At 41.1% G+C, this 25,195-nt stretch overlaps 1 protein-coding gene and 1 long non-coding RNA gene across 4 annotated transcripts in view; one reads left to right on the top strand and one right to left on the bottom strand.

The window, feature by feature from the left end:
- Positions 1–886: 886 nt before the first annotated feature.
- LOC117768577 (calcium uniporter protein, mitochondrial-like) lies at positions 887–16,903 on the bottom strand. Of its 2 annotated transcripts, XM_034597104.1 has the most exons (9): positions 16,274–16,762; positions 4,761–4,827; positions 4,487–4,654; positions 2,712–2,816; positions 2,434–2,594; positions 2,092–2,295; positions 1,680–1,796; positions 1,089–1,194; positions 887–1,018 (listed from the first exon to the last, which is right to left on the bottom strand). In XM_034597104.1, the coding sequence occupies exons 1-8, from the start codon at positions 16,379–16,381 to the stop codon at positions 1,117–1,119; spliced, it is 1,008 nt and encodes a 335-aa protein (XP_034452995.1). In that variant the 5' UTR covers positions 16,382–16,762; the 3' UTR covers positions 887–1,018; positions 1,089–1,116. The 2 variants fall into 2 exon arrangements, with proteins under 2 accessions (XP_034452995.1, XP_034452986.1); XM_034597095.1 differs by having other exon boundaries at positions 888–1,194; positions 16,274–16,903.
- The window catches only part of LOC117768917, a 26,611-nt gene continuing 18,230 nt past the window's right edge, over positions 16,815–25,195 (top strand). The window contains exons 1-4 of one of the 2 annotated variants that reach the window (XR_004615121.1): positions 16,815–17,032; positions 20,365–20,369; positions 20,719–20,787; positions 21,849–21,929. This is a non-coding gene — a long non-coding RNA (uncharacterized LOC117768917). Of the gene's footprint in view, positions 17,033–20,364; positions 20,370–20,718; positions 20,788–21,848; positions 22,119–25,195 lie in introns of those variants that run through there. The other variant, XR_004615120.1, reaches the window with a different exon arrangement.

The raw sequence follows: 25,195 nt of genomic DNA, 5'->3' as shown, positions 1-25,195 counted from the left end.
CTTTTTTTTTATGCCAGAAATGTGAAATCAATGGTTAATCTCTTGAGATATTAATTCGTGGTCGTCATGTATTGTATCGCTACATGTTGTAAGATGTTCCTTCCTGTTATTTTATCCAACCACTGTAACACTTAACTGCAAGATGACCAAGGACCACCTTCTGTGTTAGCGAGTCTCCATTGCCTTGTTTAATCCAGTTTCAACCACTGTGGTGCCACAACAATAGTCTTATTCTCTTTTTGTCTCTGCTGAAAATGTCAAATGACATTTGTTTTTTTTAAGCTGTAAAATCTGTTTTTTGCGAGGCAGTTGACATCACAGCACAGCAACCAGGTACCAGTGCTTGATGATACGGATGATTTTGTTCACATCATGGTTTAACTGTCTCTATAAGCACCAATGATCACGTAAACGCATTATCCAGGGACAACGTTAACAAGCTGTTTGTCCAAACCCCCGCCACCAAAAAGGGAATCCATGTTTGTGCTGTTCTTTGTGTGGCGTAGCAGTTTACAGTACTACGTTTTAATATTGCGTATTTGCACCCAAAACAGCAACAAACGACAATGTGGAAAACTACCTCAGGGAGAAGGGGTGTCCTGTTCTAAAACACGTACTGTGGACCTAAAACACTTTCAGCTGTGTTGCATGACCAATACTCAGGAAATACATAACTACCAGCAAACGCTAATTCTGTATTTTTGTGGTCTGAATCTTTTGATTTTTTTTTTTTTTTTTTACAATAAAATCTGTGTGACATCAATTTTGTTCACGTGATTATTTTAGAAATTGTTTGCAAATCTTCATCCACTAAAAGAAAACAGCGTCATTGTGTCTACTGGCATCAAAGTCTCTGAGATTTCAATAAACAGACGTCACAGACAGACAGGAGATGCTCCCAGTGCTGGGGAAATACTCTTTATTTCAACAGTCTTCAGAGTTAGTATTTTTCTCAGAGATATTAATGGCATCATTATCAATATTGTAAACAAAACGCAGAATGATATTGATTCCTGGTTAAAAAGGGACCATTATCAAAAGAAAATGTGTTTTTGCTCCTTAGTGTGTGTGTGTGTGTGTGTGTGTGTCAGTGACTCTTCATGGCCTGACTTTGGTTCATGGCTTTGGCTGAATCTGTTCGAGTGGCAGCTGAAGTTCAGTTGGATATTTCAGGCGTCTCAGATCCTCCTCCACCTGACACAGAAAACAATCGCACACAGAACACTTGTCGTTACTAATCATTATTTCTGTGGGATTTAAACATCCAAGTGTTGAACCCTCTTGAAAACTGTTTTCTCGAAGGTTACATGTTAAGGCTGGAGCATAATCACTGGAGGATAATCGAGCCAATGTTAAACCCAATTTTGCCGACTATGTGCCCAAATAATCCTGAAGTGTGGGGGGGGTTTACAATATAATCTTAATGCTTGAGTCGGAGCCTCCCCGATAATCGGCTCCGACAGAAACCCACAACAGTGAGAGAGCGAGACAGTGAGAGCTGACCAAAAACAACAATAAATCTCCAACTCGCCTCCAGTTTGAACTGCAAAATGTATTTGCTTCTCAGCCATGACTACATCCATATTTTTTTTAATTTTTAAATGTGACTCTTCATTGTGTATCTGTAGCTAAAGATTTAGCTAAATGGGAGATAGTAAAAACTTGACACATCAACTAACCTGAGCCATTTCATCCTTCAGTTCGTTGTATCTTTCCACACTGAATCTCTTCCTGCTGGCCCCTTTATAAAAGTAATGAAGGAACTGCCTGTCTTTAGCCTCTGGGTAGATATAATCCTGAGGGAGAGAAGAAATGATGTTTGCTGTTAATGTGGAGAAGAAAACATCTGTAAACAAATGCACGAGTTTGCACAACTGAACTTTTGGTTTAACTACTTTGAAGAAATACACTTTGTGGATTGTGATAATTTGCTTTCTTAGTGATAGATGAGAACCACCTATCCCATTAAACGGATAGGTGTGAGTCTGGTATCCATCTCCTCATCCAACTCTTGGCAAGATACAATCACATTTCCCAAAATGTCAAACTATTCCTTGAGTTATATTTGGGATATATGTCCCTGTGGCTTGCCTGTTTGGTCATGACGTAATAGGCAAAGACTCCGATGCTGGTGGCGTAGGTGATGAAGTAAGTGACAGGCTCCATCACGTCCCACGAGTAGACCCACCAGGTGAGCCAGGCCAGAGCTCCACCCTGCACAGACAGCAGGGCCATGCCAGTCCAGAGAACCTTGGAGCTGTGGAACTCTGCTGATTGAGACAGCTGAGCCTTCATCTGTCAGGAAATGATACAAGGGGGACTGTTTAACGGCTGATTCGGGACAGAGATGAAATCTTTCGCTTTCCAAACACTGTCCTAAAAAGAAAGACTGACAAATGCATGTAGCGGCAGATAGAAAGGTGCATGTACTACCTGCTCTAGAGGCGAGAGTTCTTGTTTGAGGTTGTCCAGTTTCTCCAGCAGCTCCCTCTCTTTCAGCATTTGGTGCTCGGGCATGTGGAGCGCTGTGTGCAGCAGGTGCACAACGTACTTCATGTCCTCCAGCTCCATGGCGAGCTCGCTGGATGCACACACTGCGATAGTGGGCACAAGGAGTCAGGCATGGAGAGATAAATCCTGCTTTTTATCATCATGTGTAATTGAGAGGCAGGCAAAATTATCTCATGGTGGGGGTGAAATGTGTTTCATACCCTTTTCAGGTGCTTTGACACCGTAGACGGCATCGTTGATGACGAGCTGGAACTCCTTTTCCAGCAGAGCATCGATGAGCGTGGTGCTGGGTATGTGCTCTCCGTCTGTCGACAGAAGACAAATAGAGAACTCAGTCCTTTTACTGCGATCAAACAACTTTCTGTAGGAATAGTTTTCAGACAGACTGCTCACATTAACACCAAACACAATGGAATGCTCAATAGTTCACTCCAGCATTAACCTCAGACATTAAACTGCCAGACATAAAGTCAGTGATTTACAGCTTCAATAAAGGTACCTGTATAGAAATTAGATATATGGGCGAAAATAAACTTATGCTGTGCAGTTCTACCACGTCCCATTTCATGAAATAATAAAACCCGACCTATGAACCTCCCTTATCTACTTAAAAATACGGTTCAGCAGCTTCTGAACAATGCTCCTGCATGTTGTACTGGTAAGGTGGAGTCGATGGCCAGAATGCTAAAGATTTAAAAGCACGTTTTTCCAGTCTTTCCAGAAACTGTCCTGCATTGCGGACAAAGACAAACACCCCTGTAACTGTGTTGTAAACATTTACTGAACACACAATGTTATACATCTGGCCTGTATTGCACCTTTTCTGTAGTTTTTTCTTGTGAAATGTAAAATAATCTGACCTTTTTAATACTTCATATAAAAGCACATCAAAATGGAAAATCACTCAAGTTAATAAAGCACATCTACATTACAGAGGTTGAGGTTACATGTAAAGGACAAGGATCAAAACCAATGAAAGAGCTATATGTTGTTTATTCAATCCATCCTTCTTTGTCCAAACTGTTATTCTTGCAGCTCACGTAGCCTTAAGCCTCTAAGCACAAGCAGAGACAAAAAGCTGGTGACAGCGATCTGATCAGCATATTCCTCACACCACACCCTAAGTTTCATTTTCATTTTCAAACCTGAGCCTCGACAAACACTGATCCAAGACTGATCCAAAAGTTTATCAGATTTCACGTGAACAAAAGGCTTCTAACAACGTTTTTTATGATACGCAGCAGTTCTCCACAAAACCTGTAAACAGACTTTAAACATGTGAATCAGTGGAATTGTCCTTTAACCTGTGTTAGGGGTCACAAACAGACTATGATAAAGTTTGCATGTTAAAGCAGGGCTGACCTTTTGTACTAGAAAGTGAAACAACTCACCAGCAGTGCAGTATTCATGTCTTTTAGTTAAATAAAAGGTAGAAATACACACAGTAGGAACAATACTGTTAGAAGTAAATGTCAAGCATTGTAAAAGGATGAACACGGATAGAATTAAACAGGCTTCAAGTAGCAAAAGCAAAAGTGTGGCCTTTTTACAGGATCGGAATATTTCACTGGATTATAATTTCTGATGCAATAAAAGGACTTTGTTGCAGCAGCTGGTAGAAGTGGGCTAATTTCCACTACTTTATATATGGCTGGTAGTTTAATCTATTACAATACATCACCATTTCTTAATTGATTTACATTTGCAACTTGTATCTTGAATAAATGAAGTGGTGTAGTAGAGTAAGTAGTAGATTATCAGTATAAAGTAGCATAAAATGAAAATACTACAGGTTTTATTGTTTTATTGTTTACTGATTAACTTTTTAAAACCTTTACACTTTACTCTTGTGAACGACACACGACCCACTGAACCTGGCTGCAACAGAAAAAACGACCAGACTGACTACACCTGAAGAATGTGGTCCGCCCATTGTGTGCGCAGCTAACACGTGCCTCGTCATTACGATACATACCCTTGGAGATGATAGAAGCAGTCAGTCCAGGGTCCTCTCTCTGCAGATCTGTGATCAGGTCTCCCACGCTCATCAGCATGGGCCGGAGGAAGAACAGACAGTTCTCGTTCCTGGATGGCAACGGGACCTCCAGAACCAAACGGCCATATTTGTACCTCACAGACACATCTGCAACACAAAGAGGAGGGAAAAGAAATGTACTTTTAGAGGGTTTGGTCCCACAGCCGTGTGTCAGGGAACAGTTCTTTATGTGGATGTAGTAACAGTATATTACCACTGGAGGACGGGAGTGTGCTGTAGAAAAGAGCTTGATGTCCAAGTGGAGGCCACCTCTGCTGAGCCTGAGAAGAGATGGAGGGAGGGACAGAAAGAAAGACAGAGACAAAGAGGACATTAAAACACAGTGAAAAGACTTTTGCCAGCTTTGTTATGAGAGTTCAACAGTAAACCTCTCCTTCAGTAAACAGTGGAGAGTAAATAGATGCAGCGCCTCTTGAAGAGGAGGTCACGCTGCCAGCAAGCAGCATCAATTAAGCTCTCTGTGCTTTGGCCCCTGCTCTGAGAAAGCTTTTACCTTTATACGATTCTCTTCCACTGCAACAATTGTGCCTTTTGAAATGCCTCTCACTCCCTTTCCAAACAGTGAGTAACCTGATCAACCGGGAGTATTACTCTGCAGATTACACCGGCTCTTTTTCACTGATGCACGATTTTTCATTTAAATTTAAGCCGTCGTATTTAATGAAGTGCCGGTGTGCGAGTGCTATCGCTCCCCAAGACCTCGAGCGTGTCTACACTCCTGGAGGTAATGGAGAACCCACTCATAAGGAAGACTTGATTATTGTAGACAGCTTTATTCTCCGTCTTGTGCTTGTTCATTCCTATGGCGTCGTCCTTTTTTACTTTAAACGCTAATGCATGCGTCTACTCAATATTTAAAGCCCCTGGGACGTGACACAAAGCATGTGAGCTGAAGATGTTCCAAGACCGCTTTTCCCTTCCCAATGCAGATTCCGACCTTGACTTTGTGCATCTGCTGACACCGAGCACCAATCTTATGCCCATGCATTAAAAAAATAACAGCCTATATAATGTATTTTAACCCTGTATGGAAGTGATGATGATTGCTACTATTGCTGTTTGGCCTGGCTCAGGTTAAACCCTTTGAAAAGCAAATACATACAGAGAATTATTAACATAGAACATCTTTTATCATCTAGTTTAACAGTCATAACTGAAAAAGATCTCAAATAAATAAATATAGGAATACACAACAATCAATAGCTCGCAACTAAAGTCTATATATTAATAAATTAATATTGCCAAATTGCTGCCATTTAAGCTAGCTCTGGCTGACGCTACACTACAGGAGAAAACCGTCAGTTTTCTGTAACCAGCATTACCACAGGCCAAGCAAACAGCCCATTCCAAACAGGCATGTTTAGAATGGCCACTGCACTAATGTCTGACGTGGTATTGGATCAGTACATAGATCTGCATAATCGCCGATGTCCAATATGCAAATTTCCAGGCATTTCAGATGCAACATCTCAAATGGTAGGCCCAGTCATAGCAGGGTAATGATTCACAATAATACGTCCTCCAGTTATATACTAACATATACCAACAGTAACATCAACAACAGATTCCTTCACAGTGGTCAGAAGGGACCTATTTGAATACGTCTTAGTCCAACCAGCAACCAGGGATGTGGGGGCCTGCGTCCTGCCCCGTTTATTCGATCAATATCGCATTAAGGAGGAGGAAGAGAGCCGCCCATTTTCATGTGGTGAGAGAGCAGACCAGCCTGAAGGCACAGAGGCGAAGCAGAAGCCGGATGTGCAGTTCTTCACACTCCAATGGTTTGGAGCAGGAAAAATAATATTCACATTCTTAATGAGCAACTGTCCACATGACTACAGGGTTCTGTCTCCCGGGTCTGAACCGCACACTGACAGAGATCGAGGAGGTGAAACATCACAAGGGCATATACGCCTGAACATTTTTTTTTTATGTTTACTGAGGATTACAGGCATTTTTGAGCTGCACGGTTTTGGGAGCTTGCTAATGAAGTAATGCATCACACTGTGGAGGAAAATGGGATTTTATGAATGCTGCAAATCCTAACAAGAGCCAAACCAAGTGATCCCATAGAGACAAATTCAAGCAGCTTGTGTGAGATCTGCAGATGTTGTTTTACAGCTGAGAGCCGTCAGAGCCTTACCACCTACACATCAGTGCACCCGGTCTCCAGTGAGGCCTCGGACTTTACTGAAGTATAATACTAAATCCGTGCAGACCCCCATTAAATAAAAAACAGTGAGGACTGAAATCCGAGGGAGGCATGAATGTAAAACCGTAACAGCTGCCACGATATAAATGGTACAGAAAATATCTGACAACTGAGAAATGTGTACTTTCTCAGTGTTTATCACAGCACCCATGAAAATCTTCTGTGATTTTTTAGGTACAGACATATTCCTGGACTTTTTCCGATGCGTTCACAACAACCGGACCGTTTCCCAGGAACGTTCAGGTGGGGGGTGTCGTCTGGTGAGATCAAGCAGGAGGCGGGACATGACGTATTTATTGTTTACAGCACATCATCACCTGTATCAGCCCTTATCGCCAAAAGCTCTCAAATCCTGTTGTCTTTCCATGTTGACATCTTTGCCGGCGTCCTCTACATGTTTGGCGCGTCTTTTGCATTCAGAGATATTTCTTCCCTTCTTTCAGTTTTGCCTCTGTCGTACATTAGAAACGTCATCAACAAGCCCACTCACTGGCTGTGGATTTTCCTGCTGTATTCTCACATGGGCTCACTCAAGAAAAGCTCAGGAAAATGTCCGGACTTTGTGCATTTATGAAAACAGCTTATGATAAACAACCTGCCACAGCATTTTATAGGTCACCCCCGACTGCCCCAGCCATAGTGGGCGCAGGAGCTGACTGTCGACTTATAAAAAGGTGCTGACTGTCGACTTATACATTAGCTGCATGGGCATAAAATGCTTGTATACAATCTCACTCTCATAAGCAAACACCTCTGGTTAGAATTGTTTAGCAGTGGAGTGAGCTGAGCGACATTTGCACATTCTCGTCCTGGAAATGTGACTAGAGTAGAAATGGAGCTCAGCATCAAGGGCGACAGCCAGGCTATTTGTCTCTTTACTGAAGGGGAGTGTAGTGTGTAGTGTGTAGTGTGTGTGTGTGTGTGTGTGTGTGTAAGATCAGTGACTCGAGTCAATTCCACAACTGATTGCCTCAAGGCAGTTTATATGCTGGATGCACACATACCAATCCCATTCTAAATCAACTGAATATGGCCAGTGTGGCAGACAATGCTGCTGCGTGATGAATAATAGTCATTTTTCCAAAGCCTTGCCCTGTGTTATTACTTCCCTCACCTAAGTGTGGCAGTTACAAATGCTCTCGCACACATCACGGCAGAAAGATGTTGTTTATCGCAGCAAACACAATTAAATGGAAGCTATCTCAGGGTTGCATTCACTTGAGAAAAAAACTTCTGCTACATTTTCTTTTTCTGAATTAACAGAGAGATCAAAATCTTGTACTTTCCGTCCAAGCAATCCCTGCAGTGCCAGAGCGAAGCCGAAAAAATAATAACAATGTCATCTATATGTACACAAGCATCTCCCAATGTCTCTTAAGGGACATATTTGCTTCAACGCTCTCAAAGTTGGCTAAATGAGAGTTTCTCTTGGGGAAAAAAAACAAGAGCTGATTTTTTTTAAATGCACCAAGGAGGTAATGTTTTCATCTGCAATTGTTAGTAGGTGGAAGGATGCGTTATGGGTCAGGACAGAACCATTACATTTTGGTGTGGATCCAGGATTTCTTTTATTCACTTTAACATTGCGAGATGACAACAATAATTCATGGATCTTGATTAACTAAATCCAGCATGTTTGGGGGTCAGGTATTTGTGTCAGAGTGTGTTCAACTGGTGCAGAGCCAGAAGAAGATCTGGATCTAGTGATCTTTAATGTGGTTTTAAGAGGAGACTGCTGGGCCTCGGTGGATGTTTGCATTCTACTAAGTGCTTTCTAGTTTTTCTCCTGAGATAATCTTTTGGATTCAGAAAAACAGAGCAGATTTTTTTTCTCAAATGAATGAAATACATTTCCATAAATAGGGGCTGGGATTTATGGCATCATGATAAATGTTACATTGTTATTCATTTTAAGTTTTAAGACTAATTGTTGCCCCTGAACAAAGGTTCTGGTTTTAAACATATAAACCATGTATAAGCCTTATACTTAGATAGATGAAAATCCTATTGTGATAATCATTGAAATTGTTCTATGGCCCAGCCCTAGAATTGCATACATAATCAAAATTTTCATTGTGGCTATTCTCATGGAGAAAGACAGACACACCTTTCTAAACACATACAGCATTGTAGTGCCTGAACAAGCCGACATTGCGAACCCACGAGTAAGAGGCCATCACGCCCTCATCACGTCACATGACACATAAGAGCCTGTGGAGAGGAGCGGGACACTCTGCTGCACTTGATGACTAACGTCACCCATCACTGCTCAATTGAGCGTTTGTCTGCTTATCGAAACAAAAGCCCATTACTGCAGTGCTCAATATTCAGAGTGCAGGGTGGTCGCAGGCTATTCATTGTCCTTTGCACATTTTTTGGGAAGTCGATTTTGCCGCTGCGGGGGAACAGCGCTGCACACCTGCTCCTCAGCGCCACATAATTTCCCCCAACCGTTCTTCGTCGATACAATCCACTGAAGGTGTATTTACACCCTTTACACACATATCTTATTAATGACCTGCCAACAGGGCGGAGGAGGGAGGGCGGAGGAGGGAGAGAGGATGGGGTGTGAAATCCGGAGCAATGACAAACTGCCATGTCCCTCTTCTGCAGCAGGGCAGGTCTCTGCTTCCTGCTCGAGATATGATCAGGGTTATCACGGTGAAAAGCAGCCTCATTTTCCCTGCAGTCTCGCAGCGGGTCACTTCATTATGAATCCTGTCACAACTGAGCTATGGCTTGTTGTGTGTGCACTGTTTCCCCTCCTCCCCTCATCACAGGTTTGACGCCACAATGCAAAGGTGAAGTGAGTTTTTGTGCATGCACGTGTAATCACAACAGAATGATTTAGATCCTGCATTCTTGCACACACGGCTCGAAAAAGAAGGAAACGGGAAAATGTATACATGCTTGCGACAAACTGGCCTTAAGGCTGGGGTGAGAAACGACAGCTGCCAAGAGGAGAAATTGATTTATTCCCCCGTTGACATCATGAATGAAGCAGCCAGCCCTCTACCATGAAAAAGATTTGCAACGAAGCATTCGTTATCCAGTTAATGATCTAGTCAGGTTAGGAGGACAAAAGGTTAATCGGAGCGAGGTGCTGACGACTGAATGAAGAGAACAGAAAGACAGGGTTTGTCTTTGTATCGCACATGGAGAAAAAAGGAAGAGGAAAATTCTCTTTGGAAAACACTGAAAATCAAAACTATAAAACTGTCAAAATGAAAGAAAATGTTTGCAGACGGAAAAATAACACAGGATAATAAGATGTAAAACTGTGTATACACAAAATTACTGCAAATTCAAAGCCAGATTTAATTGATTTGATAGACAATAGGAGTGTGAAGACGGACTTTAGTCAAGCAGGTCCAACAGGCCGGGCCTCTCAGTCCCTGACAACTTTCCAAATAGTTACTCACTAACAAGAACTTCTCATCTGCATCTTCACTGCAGCCAGAAAGTGGAGTGTGGTGCAGGATGACGAGCAGAGGCAGGACTTTTATTTATTTATTTGCTTCCTGAGAGCAGGACTTTTGTTCACAGTAAATCACTACTCGACCCCAATTGAAGTGTGTTACTCTAAAGCCCAGAGGAACACAATGACGGCGCTGAATGCTGAAAAGATTGGCAGAAAAGTTGGGGACATTGATTTGGTGTTTGCAAAGGTCCACAAAAAGACAGATTTAAAAAGGACCAGCATGTAGGTTTAAGGGGATCTGTATGCAGAAATAGAATATAATGTGTATATAATAAATACAGTATATCATAGAGCCTGAATATATTGGTTGGTCAATAATATCAGCCGATATGAGCATTTTAGTATGAAAGCGCATTTATGAAAAGTTTTATTTTACAGAATGCAATACAATGCAGATAGGATGTGAACTTAAGTTAAAATATATATCCATCAGCTGATATATCAGTATCAGATCTTTTTTATTCCTCAACATTGGGATTGGCTAAGATCGTCAAAATCCGTATTGGATCTCGCTCTGATATTTAAGTCTATACAGTAATCTACAAACTAAGGGCCCCTTTCCTGGAGTCCACCATGTTGCACCACTATGTTTCTACAGCAGCCTAGAAAGGACAAACACTGGCTCTAGAGAGGGCCTTTTATCTCGTATTTATAATAACTGGAGGCCATCACAGGTTTTGCTACTCAGGGAAGGGAGATTCAGCTGGTTGCAATCTGCAGCCTCGCCGCAAGACAAAAAAAACCACTTCCCTGAATTAAAAAAAAGACACAAAACTTTTCCACTGCCAGATTCGGTGAATCATATTTCCCTTTTGTTCACACAACGGCAGGCTATGCTTCATCACAAGGTTGAATCAGGACAGGAAACGCTGCAGAACTAGTTTGTCGGATAAAGAAAAAGTCATCAGATTTTGTCGGTAGAAAGATAATACAGGGGTGGGGAGGGGTATGACATGAAACTATGGTTGAAATTTGAGATAGGTGTGGTTATATGGTATTATGAGGCTTAACCACTAGGTCAACCAGATGCCCCAGTCAATACCAAAGATAACTTGGCCGCTGTGTTACTCTGCACTGGTCCTTGACATCTACACAACTCTGAAACACATATCTGACAAACTCCCTGTGGGTCATGTCCACGTGCTTATTCCAGTCCTTTTCTATTTCTGTGGGAAGCTGTCCTATTAAAGAACTGCCTCTGTGGCGGGCACGTCCTTTTTCTTGACACTAAGAAAACAGTCACGTTAACTGGAATGTGCTGACATTGTTCATCTTTACAGCAAATTGTCCGTCCATACGATGAAAGGTACCAGACAGCATATGGAGCCAGAGGTCTGTGTGGGGTTAAAGGTTTAACAAACATTTGTCTCGATTACAGCAAAACAAGTTTTCATTTAATCACACTCAAATGCCAGCAAGCCAATAAAGGTGTAGGGAGTAGGGATGGCACAGTGTTAACGCTCACTGGGTCATAAACTCTTGACAACATCGCTGTGACCGATTACACTTGACATTTAACAAAAACAGAGTCTGCTCAATATCTGCAGTGCATTAACTTTAATCCTTAATGTCAGATTTCACTGTGGGCAGCTCCACTCTCGTGGTGTGCTGAAGGTGTGTGTGTGTGTGTGTGTGTAGGTTAGATGTGTTATCTCCAGATGCAGAATCCTTCATCACACAACGTTGGCACATTGCCTCATCAAGCTCCTTTTTGGCATTCAGGTTAAATGTGAAGTGTAGCCAAATCTGCACTTTTGTTATTTTCTTTGACACCAAATCCTCTTGCTGGCCAACTCTCCTCGCATCACTTTACTTCTCTGGGACACAACTGTGTTCTACACTCGCAATGCTTTAACTTTATGACTTTAGTCTCTAATATTGACAATTAGCATTTTACAAATTGGATTTCTCTATTTGATGAACAAGCGTGCTTTGGTTTATATGCGAAAATGAACAAAAAACTAGAATGAACTAGCGTATACCTCCTCCAAGGCCCAACAGAGCCATGAATTATTCACTAGGAAATCTGTGAAAATGTTGGAAAATAGCCCATCTCACAATGTTAAAGAGTTGTTTTTGTGTAATCTGGCTTACAAGCAAACACACAAACCAACAACTGACAGGGGTGAAGACATTTACCTCATCGGCAGTGTAACACCCTGTAACACCAACTACCGACAAAACAGTTTCCTCCTTATTTGTACCTGTAGAACTCTTGCCTTTTCACAAAGACCAGAGTTGTCACTCCACACTGAGGAACAGAGTCACTTCTTTGGAAATATGTTGAATTGCCATCAAATCAACAAGTTTCAAAGGGAAAATATCTCCTTTCTTCATCTTGTTTAGCTTCCTGAAACTTTCAAAACTGGATGTTCAGATAAAAAGCTGATATTAATGCTTTCATCTGACTCTGGAAGGAAACTGCAAACAAAGGTAGAATTTCCCAGAATGTTATACTGTGTTTTTCACGTGTTACTGCTAACACAGGATATGAAAAATCTGCAGTCGCTGCAAACTCGATCTCACTTATCTGCATTAAGAACACTGCAGGTCATTTCAATTTCTCTAAGCGCTGCTGCTCTGCAAAGTCGTATTTCAAGCTGCATCATACAATGTTTATCTGTGTAGTACAGTCTGCAGAAGAGAAACAAATAATCTCAAAGAACCAGAAGTTACTGGTTATAAAAAGCCAAAATCCCTGAAGGTTCTTTCTCTTCCTGGAGGCAGTGCGGATGTTAGAGTATTATGTCTTCTGTGGACTCGGTTATTGTTACAATATTATCAAAGAAATGTGAAAAAGGATATGACAATAACTGCAGCTACTCACAAAACATTGTATCTGAGTAACTTGAACCATCATCTACACACCAATCAAATTATCTCTGCTAACACTAATCTACACACCTTATTAGAAATAAAAAGACTTGGTTACATTGCACATTTACTCCTTCATAAACTGCACAGCTATGTAACTCTAGGTGGCGTATTATTTTACAAAATATTTTGATACTGTAGCTTTTACTTTAATTAGCTTCATCTTTCCCCTCACTCTCTGAGTGTGCTATGCACTAAAAGCCCAAAGCAAATTTCTCGTATGTGGAAACCCTACTCAGTTAATAAACTTGATCCTGATAAAAAAGTAGTCATTTGCTCTCTGGATTCTGAAAACTGATTTTCTACACAGTAGTATAATTCCGACTTGTCTGTGGCTGTTTTCTACAGATGTTGTGCCAGCCTATTTTAAACTAACTGTAGTACCGCCAATCTGATAAAACACTTGACCTGGATGTTTTAAATGATGTTCAATATCTGAATCTTACATTTTTTGAGAGGAAAATCCTATATATTTTCCCCTATAAATTTGCACCTGGATTCTAGGAACTGCACAACATCCGCCCATTTGAGCTTTAAATTGATATTCCACCTAAAATCTATCTTCTGATTACTAAACACTCACCCATAGGCTGTGGAGGGGTTAAAGATGCAGACTGTGAAATTGCTCTGTAGTCTATACTGTCTCTTAGAGCGCACATTACTCTGTCAAGGCCCAACAGTCCTCTTAATTTAAATCAAGCTGCACCAAATTTCAGGTCATGGAATTCCGTTGAGTTGTATTTGTGTAATCTTACTTGCAAAGAAAACGATGGACAGTGGTGAATACAAAACCTTCTCGGCATAGGTTACAAAAGAGGGAGAGAAATACCCCAAAAATAATGCTTTGAAGTCGGATCCATCACAGAGAACAGACCCTGTATCCAGCTTCTATGGATTCCACTGGTGACTGCAGTTTTCAATGCAGAAAACAAGAGATTGTCTATACCATTACAGTATACAATCTAAATGAAAGTACGTCTCCAGCATAACCCACTTATCTGCTATCCATCAATATGATCCCAACATGACCTTAACCAAATTCTGGTGAAAAATGACTTTTAAGGGACATACTATTAAGTTGATGTGTTGAGTGTGTTTGTACCATTAGAGGTCAAAATGGGTTTTGCTGTTGTGTTAGCAGCTGTAAGAGCACTGCTATTATGTCCTTTGAAAATAGGCAAACTGCAGCTCTGATTTTACATATGTTCAAGTCTAAAAATATAACTCATCTTAGCCATCCTCGCATGTGGGAGTGAGTCATGACATCCTGCCGACCAGATATAATGTTTGTGTTTTTATCCCAAGCCCAGAAAGCTGCCATTTTCACTCAGTGGGAAGACAGTTGTGGCGCGTAGCAACACAGTTTGCCCTGTTCTCCCTGCACTGTCAGAGATTTGAAGTGCCCAGTTGGGATCTGCCTGCTCACGGCTCAGCTGACCTCTGCAATTCTTTGCAGCGGGGTGGTACCATGGATAATAAAATGTAATTAATTGAAAGTGGCCCAATTTAACAGCCTATTCAAGTGTGGTTAGATCTGCACCACAAAAACCTCATGCTGATGCTTTGATGCAATGAGCGTTTTCACTTTCTGCAGCATCTCCGTCCAGCACTACACTTAACAGCTGATTGCATTTGATGATTTACACAGACATATTCCTCATAGCTTTGACTCTCCTATTATGATTCATAGTGGACTATATATACAGGCCTGCACCTGATGATGCACTATATGATAAAATGAGATATTGACCCTTCTGCTGGGCATGCTGCAGAGCATAGCCATGTTAGTGATGCCTACTGGGATTGTGTAGTGTAAAGGCTGATTCATGGTTCTGAGTCAAAGCTAGGCCCTAGGTACGCACGTAGCCTATGCACGGGGCCTACACACGGGGCCTAGGCCATTGTGAGCATCCATAGTTGTGCGTAGGTGTGTGTGTCGCTCTGCAATTACACCGCCGAAATGCTAGTAGGCGTGGAGCCGAAATTCTAGTGGCCGTAGAGTTTCTAAGCTACCGTGTAGAGTTTCTTCTGGTTTACACTTATTTACAAATGTGTTATCTGTTTACTTCAGAACAATGGCGAGTGTTATCATGTTGGAGTTGGAGCTGATGGATGTTGAAGAGCAATTACTTTTTGTTGAAGAGCTGCAACGAAGAAAAGAAAGACGTCGGAGGAGATAGTCTGTACGACCGTTAAACCTAGTGACGAGAAGCGGGAGATTACGGAAGTACTGTCTGTTGGAAATTCTATGCTACCAAGGTGACCAATCACAGCTCTCTCTTCAATGCGTAATTACATTTTTCGGGAAAAGCATGTCAGGGTACAGCATAGGGTACACGTCTATGTGAAGGTATATTCGATGCAGAAGCATGAACTGGGCTTTAAGAAAGTCTCTACTTAAAGTTTATGAGTATAATTAGCAGCATTTTCATGGTCTCTTTCTCTAAACGGCTGACTGAGCAGCTTTCTCAGGGGAGTAATTGAATGAGCTCTGCTTTCGAGATGAGATAATGTTTAGTTAATGGTGAGTCCTGCTCACTTTTCAGGGCAGATGGGCTTGATCGATCATTTAGACTGTATGTAACCCCCCTGTGGAGGTAGGTAATGCACCTGAGGGATTCCTGAAAGTCCTGGATGAAAATAACAGGACACAGAAGGATGAAGTGAAAATTTGATCTTTTTAAATAAGGTTTACATCAAGACATGCAAATAAACGTGGCCAGGTGTTGGAGAAAAGAAATAACAGATGGACAAAAATATGTATAATATTTTTCTTTTCACCACTGAAAATAAAAAAATATATACAAAACAATAGTTATATCAATACATGTCACGTTAAACAATAAACAAATTTGAGGTAGATCAAATATGTGTTATCCCTCCTCAATGTGCTGACATGGTGTATTACGTCAATATTTATCCAACCTTTGATATTTAGTTTTTGATGAAATCGCGATAATTATCGATATCGTTTTATCGTCCAGCCCGAAACAAAGACATAACTTCGCTGTTCAAAGCGACCAAGTGTCCCCAACTCCACTGTTCCCAGAGCAGGAAGTCGTTCAACTTGAATAGTTTTACAGGGACATTAAAAAAAACATAAGCCGAATTACAATAATTAGTCAAATGAGCCTTTTACCGTGTGAAGAAATACAGCCGGACGTTTGGCCGTGAGTCCGCAGCGAAGAGGGTGAACACTTCCCAAAAGTCTCGCCATAACTTTGCCAACCATCCGCGCCGGAGCCATCGTCAGCCGTTCACCGTGTCAGCCGAGTGGTTCGGGGGCATTCCGGGTGGGAAAACGCGTCCACGGCGAGGGAACCAGAGCGCGGTGCTCCGGTGGAGAACAGGCCGGTGGGTAAATAACAACAGATGCGGTGTTAGCAGCTACGGGACGGGACAGAGGGAGGCGCAGCCCCGGAGACTGAGCCGCAGTCCGCTTCCTCCTCACTGACAGCATGCGCCGCGTCTGAGCCTCCTCACTCCGGTTTCATTTGTCCTTGTCCGTCCCTCCCTGTTTCCTCACTGGTCTGTTCAATGAAGCGGCCCGTCAGCAGGGCAGGGAGCCCGGGCAGCAGCTGAGCAGGATGAGCCCTCCCAACCGGGGGAGTTCAAACTACAGGGTCCCCAACCACCGCACCTCGATTAGCACAAGTTAGCTAAAAGGTGCTCGTGTGTAAACAGCAGCTAGTGTGTGTGGTGTTTCATTTAAACGAGTTTAATAAGTGTCATCAACTACACAGCAACCATGCACAGACAGCTGCTCTACAACATGAGGTTGGCGGACCCTTCAGGCGACGGGCGGAACTTCCGTCGAAGAACCCGGAAGTACTGCCAATGTCACTCACAAATCCACTGTTGGTTCCTCTTCTTCTTCAAATGAGCCCTGGAGCGATGGGTGAGTTGTGGATGAGTCACGGAAATGGAAATGTCTGAGCTCTAAAATAAACAAACAAAAATATTCTTAGCAGTTAGCCTCAACTGCCATAGCCAGTCATTCATTGAAAACACTTAGCAACACTGCACTGGGCAGAAATAACTATGTCTGCCATCTTGACGTTTACACAGATGTGGTGAGATTTAATTGGTTGAATGCAGTATTTATAAAATCTTTCGCTGCCTTCAAATGTAACTCATGAGCTCATGGTTACAACGTGGGAAGTTCTTATGACATTTCGTTAGCTAGAGCTTATAAGTTGTGTACACTGTAGGCTTGGTGTTCAAGTTGTGAGAAGATCACAGGCAATCCCGCCTTTTTTTTCTCACTGGTCTGTTCTACATGAACCAGTCCGTCAGCAGGAATTATGACCAAAATCACCACACCCCGATCAGCATTCGTTAGCTAAAGGTGTGCTAGTACGTAAACAGCAGCTGGTGTGTGGTGAGTAAAGGATGTGAATTGGAGAAAGGTGAGTTTGTTATCTTGTGGGTGACACATGAAAAAAGATACATGACTGACCACTGTGTTGTAGGGCTGGGAAACCAACCGAAAATGTATAAAAAAACAACATTTATAGCCTTTAATCGACTTTATCTTGTCCATGTCGGTTAATACTTTAAATTTTCAATTTTATTTGTATAGTGCAAATTCATAATATACATTTTCTCAAGGCACTTTACCACTCGACAGGTTTGGGGTGAGCTGAGAAAAATCGGAAGGAAAGGGGAGACAGGTGGAAAAGAGAGAGAGCAATAGGGGGAGGGGGAGAGAGTTGAGAGAGAGACTTTCCCTTTTACTCACAATCCGGGGGGGGGGGGACGACACTAGTGGAAGCACTGAGTAGCGCTGCAATGGGCAGGAAATAAATTATATCTGCCATCTCGGAATTTACATAGGTGTGGTGAGATTTAATTGGTTATATGCAATATTTACAAAATCTTTCGCTGGCTTCAAATGTGATTCAGGAGCTTATGGTTACAATTAGGAAAACTGTGTACATGGTACTAGGCAACTAGGCAACAGCAACATGGATACAAATATAAACATTACTGTCTGTCTAGAAACCACATAGACTACCAATTTAGTAAGCTAGCAGGAAGGTAACCCAATGAAACTTTTGGGAATATAAGCATTTTCTGCAGTCGTATCATTATATGGTGCCATGGAAACGCCAACAAACACATCACAACTCATGAACGCTGACCTTTCAAACAAATCTGGGGTCTGTGTTTGTAAATACCACAACAGTCAACATAACTGAGCCTTTACCACTACAGAGACAGATGTTTTCCTCAGTTGGTGGAGAGCACAGTGGAGACTACAAACAGAGCTTAAAGTGGAGCATATAGTGGATTTGTGTTTGCCCAGTGGCCTGAAATATGATTCCAACTGTAACCTTATGTTGCTTCATAAACATTGGATGTGAACATTGAAAATATTTCCAAACAAGTTTGCCATATTGATTTAAAACATGATGGCACTCCCTAAGCACTTTATCAGAAACACCATATATGGGTAGGGCCTTCCTTTGCTCTCAAGACATTGAACAAGATGTAAACATACCTTTGACATTCTAGTCCATGTCGACGTGATTGCATAATTTCTGCAGATTTCGTGCCTTGAGAAGCAATTGAAGTACACCAAACTCATTTTTAATGGAATCAATTTGAGTCAACTTTTTCTTTGTGACATGGTGCTTTATCATAGTGGAAGTAGAACATGGTAAATTAATAACTATAGGGTCAGCAACAATACTCAAATATGCAGCAATATTCACTTTCACTGAGACATTTTTTTTACAGTTTCTGATGTTCGATCAGTATCTTCATGATATTATGCATGGCACTGCTTCCACGTGATTGGCTGATTGCATAATTGCATAAATAAGCAGGCGTACCGGGGTTCCTAATAAAGTGCTCAGGGCCTGTATGTCTATTATGTTCACAACTTGCTTCTGCTGCCCTCAAGTGGCAGTTATTGCAAGTTTGATTGAGTTTCTCTAATTCAAAGTAAGTAACATTTTATCAACTCTATTGGAATGGAATTACCAAAATTGGTGCTTCATAGGCACAAATTACTTGATCAATATCACCAACTACTAAAAATAATTAAATGTCTGAACATGGTCTCTTCATTATGCAGTAGCAGATGCAATTAGTGACATTACACTGTACATTACTCTCACCTCAGCCCCTGACCCAAGTGAATATGGATCGGACCAGACTCGCTCAGTGCGACGAGGAAGATGCAAGACAAAATGTATACCAGCCCCCCCCCCGTCCAACTCAGGCTAAAGGCTAAAAACTCTCAAAAATTTAGAATTTCAAATTTTAATCCCCTACACTATTTATTAATGAAAAAAAGAATGTACTGTAACTCATTACTTCTGCTTATCAACTTTACTTAACATTAAATTGAATTGGATTTGATTGGATTTCATCTCTGATCACACTCCTGTCTTTCACCTCTTCACCTTACATTGTGGTAAACAAGTGAATCCTCATATGTGGGTCTGTTGAGTTGTCACTAAGACAATGAAGTAATTTCTCTTCAGGTTTTGGTTGTGTGACCCAAATCCGAGAAGGTTTTTGATGCTGAGTATGATCTTGATGGGGCTGAGGAAAATGAAAACAATGACAATTTTTTATTGAACCTTTATTTAAACAGGAAAGTCCCATTGCGGTTAAGAATCTCTTCTTCAAGCGAGACCTGGCCAATATAGACAGCAGCTCAGATAAACACATATAACACAGGTAAAAACACATTTTCCACAAAATCAAACATTGTAATGAGAAAAGTTAAGTTAATCCCCACTCAAAAATCCCCCTGGTGAGGAAATAGACTGATAAAATGAGTTTCTGCATGTGTTCATTATGGTTCTGCAACGTTTCTTTTTTGATATTCACATGGCTGACAATTAGTTTTCACTCAAAAACACATGCTTTACATTTATTGGCATATACAGCTGTGCGTGCGTCATTACTTAAAATCTGTCTTATTGATGACTTGAGGTTTTAACCAAATCCAATCCTTCCCTGATTCATGGACATGGCCTCATTAGTTCCTTAGCTCCAAACTAATCAATGGGCTCTCAGCTGCGTGGTCATTAAAAAAGTCAGTTGCTCTTGGCGCTCACTCTTAAGTATGTCCAGTCAAAATGCCAATGTGGAAATCTACATTCCAGATACCACTGATTCTGACCACTGCAGGTTGTTCATTAATATTTGAGCGTATTATTGATAAGTAAGATGAGTTTTGTAAATACGATCTGTAAAACCTGAGTGAAGCAGACCACGTTATATCTGATGGTCTTTTTACCTAAAACTGTGCTTTAAGCCCAACAAAGCTGAACAAGTGCTTTGAACGCGCTCTTTGAAAAACCTGCCTCACTCTACAAACATCATTGTGCCTACTTTGCAGAACATTTGTGTGGCTAAACTGCAAAAACATCTGTTTATGTTTGTCTCCGTAAAGGCACAAAAGAGCCTTGACTGGTGCAAAGTGAGATATTACTTCTCTCACTTATCTTTTAAGTCCAAGGAGTCAGGCTATTTCATGAAAGCATTAAAAAAATTCTTCTGACCTCCTTTACTTATCTTTTACTCTACAAACCAGTGCAATGAATCCTGCAAGATTTGTGGAAGTCATCAATACTCCCAGAGAGAAGACGTGGTGGGATGACAGAGCGGCTGGATGTAATCAATGTGTGCTCGGTGAGGAGATTTCTTTCCCCATATCTTTAATTCATATTTTATCATCATCTTACAGAGAAACTGTAGAAATAAATTTTACATCAACGGTGCACACAGAAACCTTGGCGAATGGCTCAACAGCCGTATATTCTTATTAAGGTCGTCAGCCGTGTTGCCAGCTTGGCTTGATAGAGACACTAATGAAATTACAGACAAGATCCTCTGCCCAGTTACTGTTCTTTTTTCAGCCCAGTCATCATCACCCTGCTGCTGGATTTATCCTCTCACACCAACCACAAGACTGCATCAGCTTTCCTGCTGAATGAATTTATTTATGGCAAATGTGCCAAGTTTCTTTTTCTAACGAGTTGGCTACTGTGCTTTAGGCCATTGAGAGAAGCTGCACTTTGATAATAGAAGCTGCTCGTCCAGAGATTGGTTTGACAGTTAATTTTGGAAGAGCAAAGTGATGCATGGAGTAATTCTATATTTGAGGGGACAAAACTTACATAAATTGCTCTAGACTTAAACGTATATAAACGTAAATTTTTTTTACTCCACTTACTTTAAATAATTAAAATTGAGAATTAACACCTTCATACTTCATGATCAACCCCTCACCTCTAATATAACTGTGCCAGAGACTCGCGGCCCTCATTACCCCTGGAGCTGATTGAAGCATACAAAGGATATTGATTTGAGTGAGGCCTCAGGAAAGTCACCTTCATGCACATGTTGTAATATCTTCTGTGGTGCTGTAAATTGAAGTGCTGCAACTGACGCTGTCGCTAATCTATCATCATCACCACAGGCGTCATGTGGGGACGACGATTTCTAAATTGGATGACTGATGACATTTTGCATGGTTTCATTTTAAATTTAAACTCTTGAAAATATTCTTGTAGCATTATGGCTAATTCTTTTTACTTTTAATTGTTTTTAAACTGTATCTGCTTTCTGGAAATCATCTTGCGACCACCCATTCACCCTAGTTTGGCCCCCACTGTACTACATCATACTATGTACTTGTTGTTACTTTAATGAGGAGTTCACAGTATATTATTTATTCCACTGTATTGCAGCAGTAATATGGACTTTGACAACCTGCTCATCTACAATGTTGCTGGGATCAAAAGAGAAAACAGCTGACTGAGTCTTAATCGGTGAGTTTTTTTTTATGTTATCTCAAGAGTCCTAAATGATTCAATGCACAATCTGTACACTGTCAAGTTATTAAACCAGTTGTTTTAGAGGTTGCCCTCATGAACCAGCATGAATTTGGGATTAGGCTGCCACCTGGAGGTCTTGGATTATTACTACAAAATCAGAATGCACAATTAATAAAGCTACAAAAATAACACTATGTTCCCCACTGAACTGTTTGTATTTTTTTTTTCTTTTTACAGAAAAAATACAAACAAACGCAACATGTCTGGTTGAATTCTTACTGTGTCATTAATGAAAAGCGTTAATGAAGTTCAGCACTGTAGCTTTTTCCATCAGGCACCTCCTGGATATTTGGCGCCATCTAGTGGTATGAAACACGCACATGCTCTGAATATGTTCGAGCTAATCAGTAGATAAGAATGACGTAACAATGGCTAACCGAACGTTTTGTTTTGCTGAGCTCACGCACACACTGCTTGGTTGAAATGTAGTTTGCATCATCAGGAGCAGGCACAGAGTTTCATAAACTTAGATTAATTACCTAAGATATAACAACCATGATATATATATTCCAGAAAAATTTAATTTACACTTTATTGATACTGTTTGAAAAAACAGATTCCGATAGTTCTTGCCGAATATCACATTAAATCCAATGTGCTGTGTTGAGAGACTGCCCTACACACAGAGGCACTCGGGCTTAGTTAACCCTGAATTCTTAATATCTGCAGACTGAATATCAAAGGCCTGCGCAAAATATAGATGAACCATGACAACTCAAATCCATTTGAGTTAATTAGACAGAAGAAACACAGAGAGGAAGAAATCACAAAGCTCACACACACACACACACACACACACACACACACACACACACACACACACACACACACACACACGTACACATACACATACACACACACACAATGTTTTCAACAATGTATATACCTGCACTCTAATGTGAAGTGTTTTTAAAAATAAATATTTCATGTGCGTATCAATAATAATATTTACTGTATTTATATAGCAATTTTGTGTTATTGACATCAAAGGGCTTTAAATGACCACTCAAAGTGCTTTACAGTACAAGTCGCATTCACTCATTTACCTCACTAACACCACTCATACACTGTCGGCACAGGCGTCAGGGGCAATGTGGGGTTCAGTTTCTTGCCCAAGGATATTTAGGAATGCAGGCTGGAGGTGCCGGGGATCAAACCACCAACCTCCTGGTCAGTGGACGACCCTCTCCACTTCCTCAGCCTCACGTACATGCACTTCAGTAAATTGAAACCCAGCTACGAACAGGTGATCTCCTCTAATATAATTATGTGACCTCTAAAACCAAGTGGCTGCACTTTTCATGATTGAGGTGTCTCCAATTTCAAATGGCGACCGCATGTATTCTGTATTTTATATCAGGTATTAGATGACTTTGCATAGATCTGGTTTCATTTTGACATTAAATGCACTTTTTTTGTTGATAAAAGTGAAAAAAGCTAGTTAGTTAGTTAGTTAGTTAGTGTGGGGGAATAGTATTGGGGAAATCAGTTTTACATCAATGCACAAATTCACATTTACCGCTTCAAATCACATCACATGAAACAAACAACAGAGCGACACCTAACAGTACACATCATTAGGTAATAGCAACAGTACCAATCAAGGACATGTCATCAACATGAAACATTGACTGACACTAAAGAGCTGGGTGAGTGGCGGGATGCATACGTAGTCAATCCCCTTTGGTTCAGTGTGAAAATTCAAGACAGGGAAAAACACTTTCTATGAGAACTGTATCTACTGATCCACTATAGTAGCTATTGAGCTGAGCTGCTCTTTAAAGCATCATATACGATTTTATTCAGACACCTGTCAGTTGTAAGACAGTATTTTTCATGGCCGTTACAATATATGATTAATATCTCATATCTGTGTGTGTGTGTGTGTGTGTGTGTGTGTGTGTGTGTGTGTGTGTGTGTGTGTGTGTGTGTGTGTGTGTGTGTGTGTGTGTGTGTGTGTGTGTGTGTGTGTGTGTGTGTGTGTGTGTGTGTGTGTGTGTGTGTGTGTGGTGGCTGCACAGAGGTAAGTGGAGGACTGTCGGGAGTCAGAAGGACGGGCTGTTGTTTGAAGTGCTGGGGCGCACGCAGCAGAGGTAATTGTGTCTGACGGGCGGCGATAATGATGAGGCGCAGATCAGATCAACTGCAGATCCCCTGCCTCCAACCCCCTGCTGCTCGTCTTCACTTTTCCCTTCTCTCCTAATTGACCGGGCCGCATCTCCCCCGAGCCCCTTTGTTATTATTTATTAATAATTCATTGCTAAATAATTCACACCCTTGGACCTGCAGTGTTAATTGAGCTGCAGCGCTGGTGGGTGTGTGAGACTGAGGGGGTAGAAGAAAGGAGAAGGGTAGGGGGGGGAGGTTTGAAAAGTAGAGATGAAGTGGGAAGTGGGCCTTCCTCGACTTGTACGGGATCAAAACCAGGGAAAAGGTTAGTTTTGTTGTGGATACTGAAGGAGCTCAGGGGCATCTGGACATCACAGTTTTGTGTCTGTTTGTGGCTGAGAGCAAGAGAATCAATAAAGCTCTTTATAATTAGAGGTAAAGGGTTAATTCTCACTCAGGTCACATTCACCTCCATTCACACTCTTTGCATGATTTATATCTAAATTACAAAAGGGGGATACATACATCAAATTTTGATATTTACCTGGCCACGCCTTTGATTGATTAGGCTGCTGAGTGTTCAACTCAGTTCATATATGAATATAATTTTTTATCGTGATCATTTAGAATTGACGAAAAAGTACATCTGTAACAATGAGTTGATAAATCGATTGTTTCAGTTGTCAGAGAGTAATCAACAACGATCACTGAATTAAAGACAACACACATTTACTTACTGCAGCATCTCTGTTGTGAAGATTTGCTGCTTTTCTTTTACAACATTACAGATGGAAAATCTTTTGGTACAGATTTTTGCCTAGAAAATAGTATTTCATATGCAGACGAAACATTTGGCTTTATTAAACTGTGATGGAGATTTCTCACTTTTTTCTTACACGACACACATAACAAATCTTTTAATCAAGAATAGAATCGGCGTTGTGAAATATAATTTAAATAATAATTAGTTGCAGCACTATTGGAAAGTATAGATGACATAGAACTGTCGCAAAGACCTTGTAGTGAGTGAGAAGTGAGTGAAAATGTGATATTAAAGTAGAGTTATATACAAATTTAGATGTAATTCATAT

The sequence above is a fragment of the Hippoglossus hippoglossus genome, chromosome 1, assembly GCF_009819705.1.
Source record: "Hippoglossus hippoglossus isolate fHipHip1 chromosome 1, fHipHip1.pri, whole genome shotgun sequence".
NCBI classification, from domain to species: domain Eukaryota; kingdom Metazoa; phylum Chordata; class Actinopteri; order Pleuronectiformes; family Pleuronectidae; genus Hippoglossus; species Hippoglossus hippoglossus.
The sequence above is the reverse complement of the archived record's forward strand: the minus strand, read 5'-3'. Positions and strand labels throughout refer to the sequence as shown.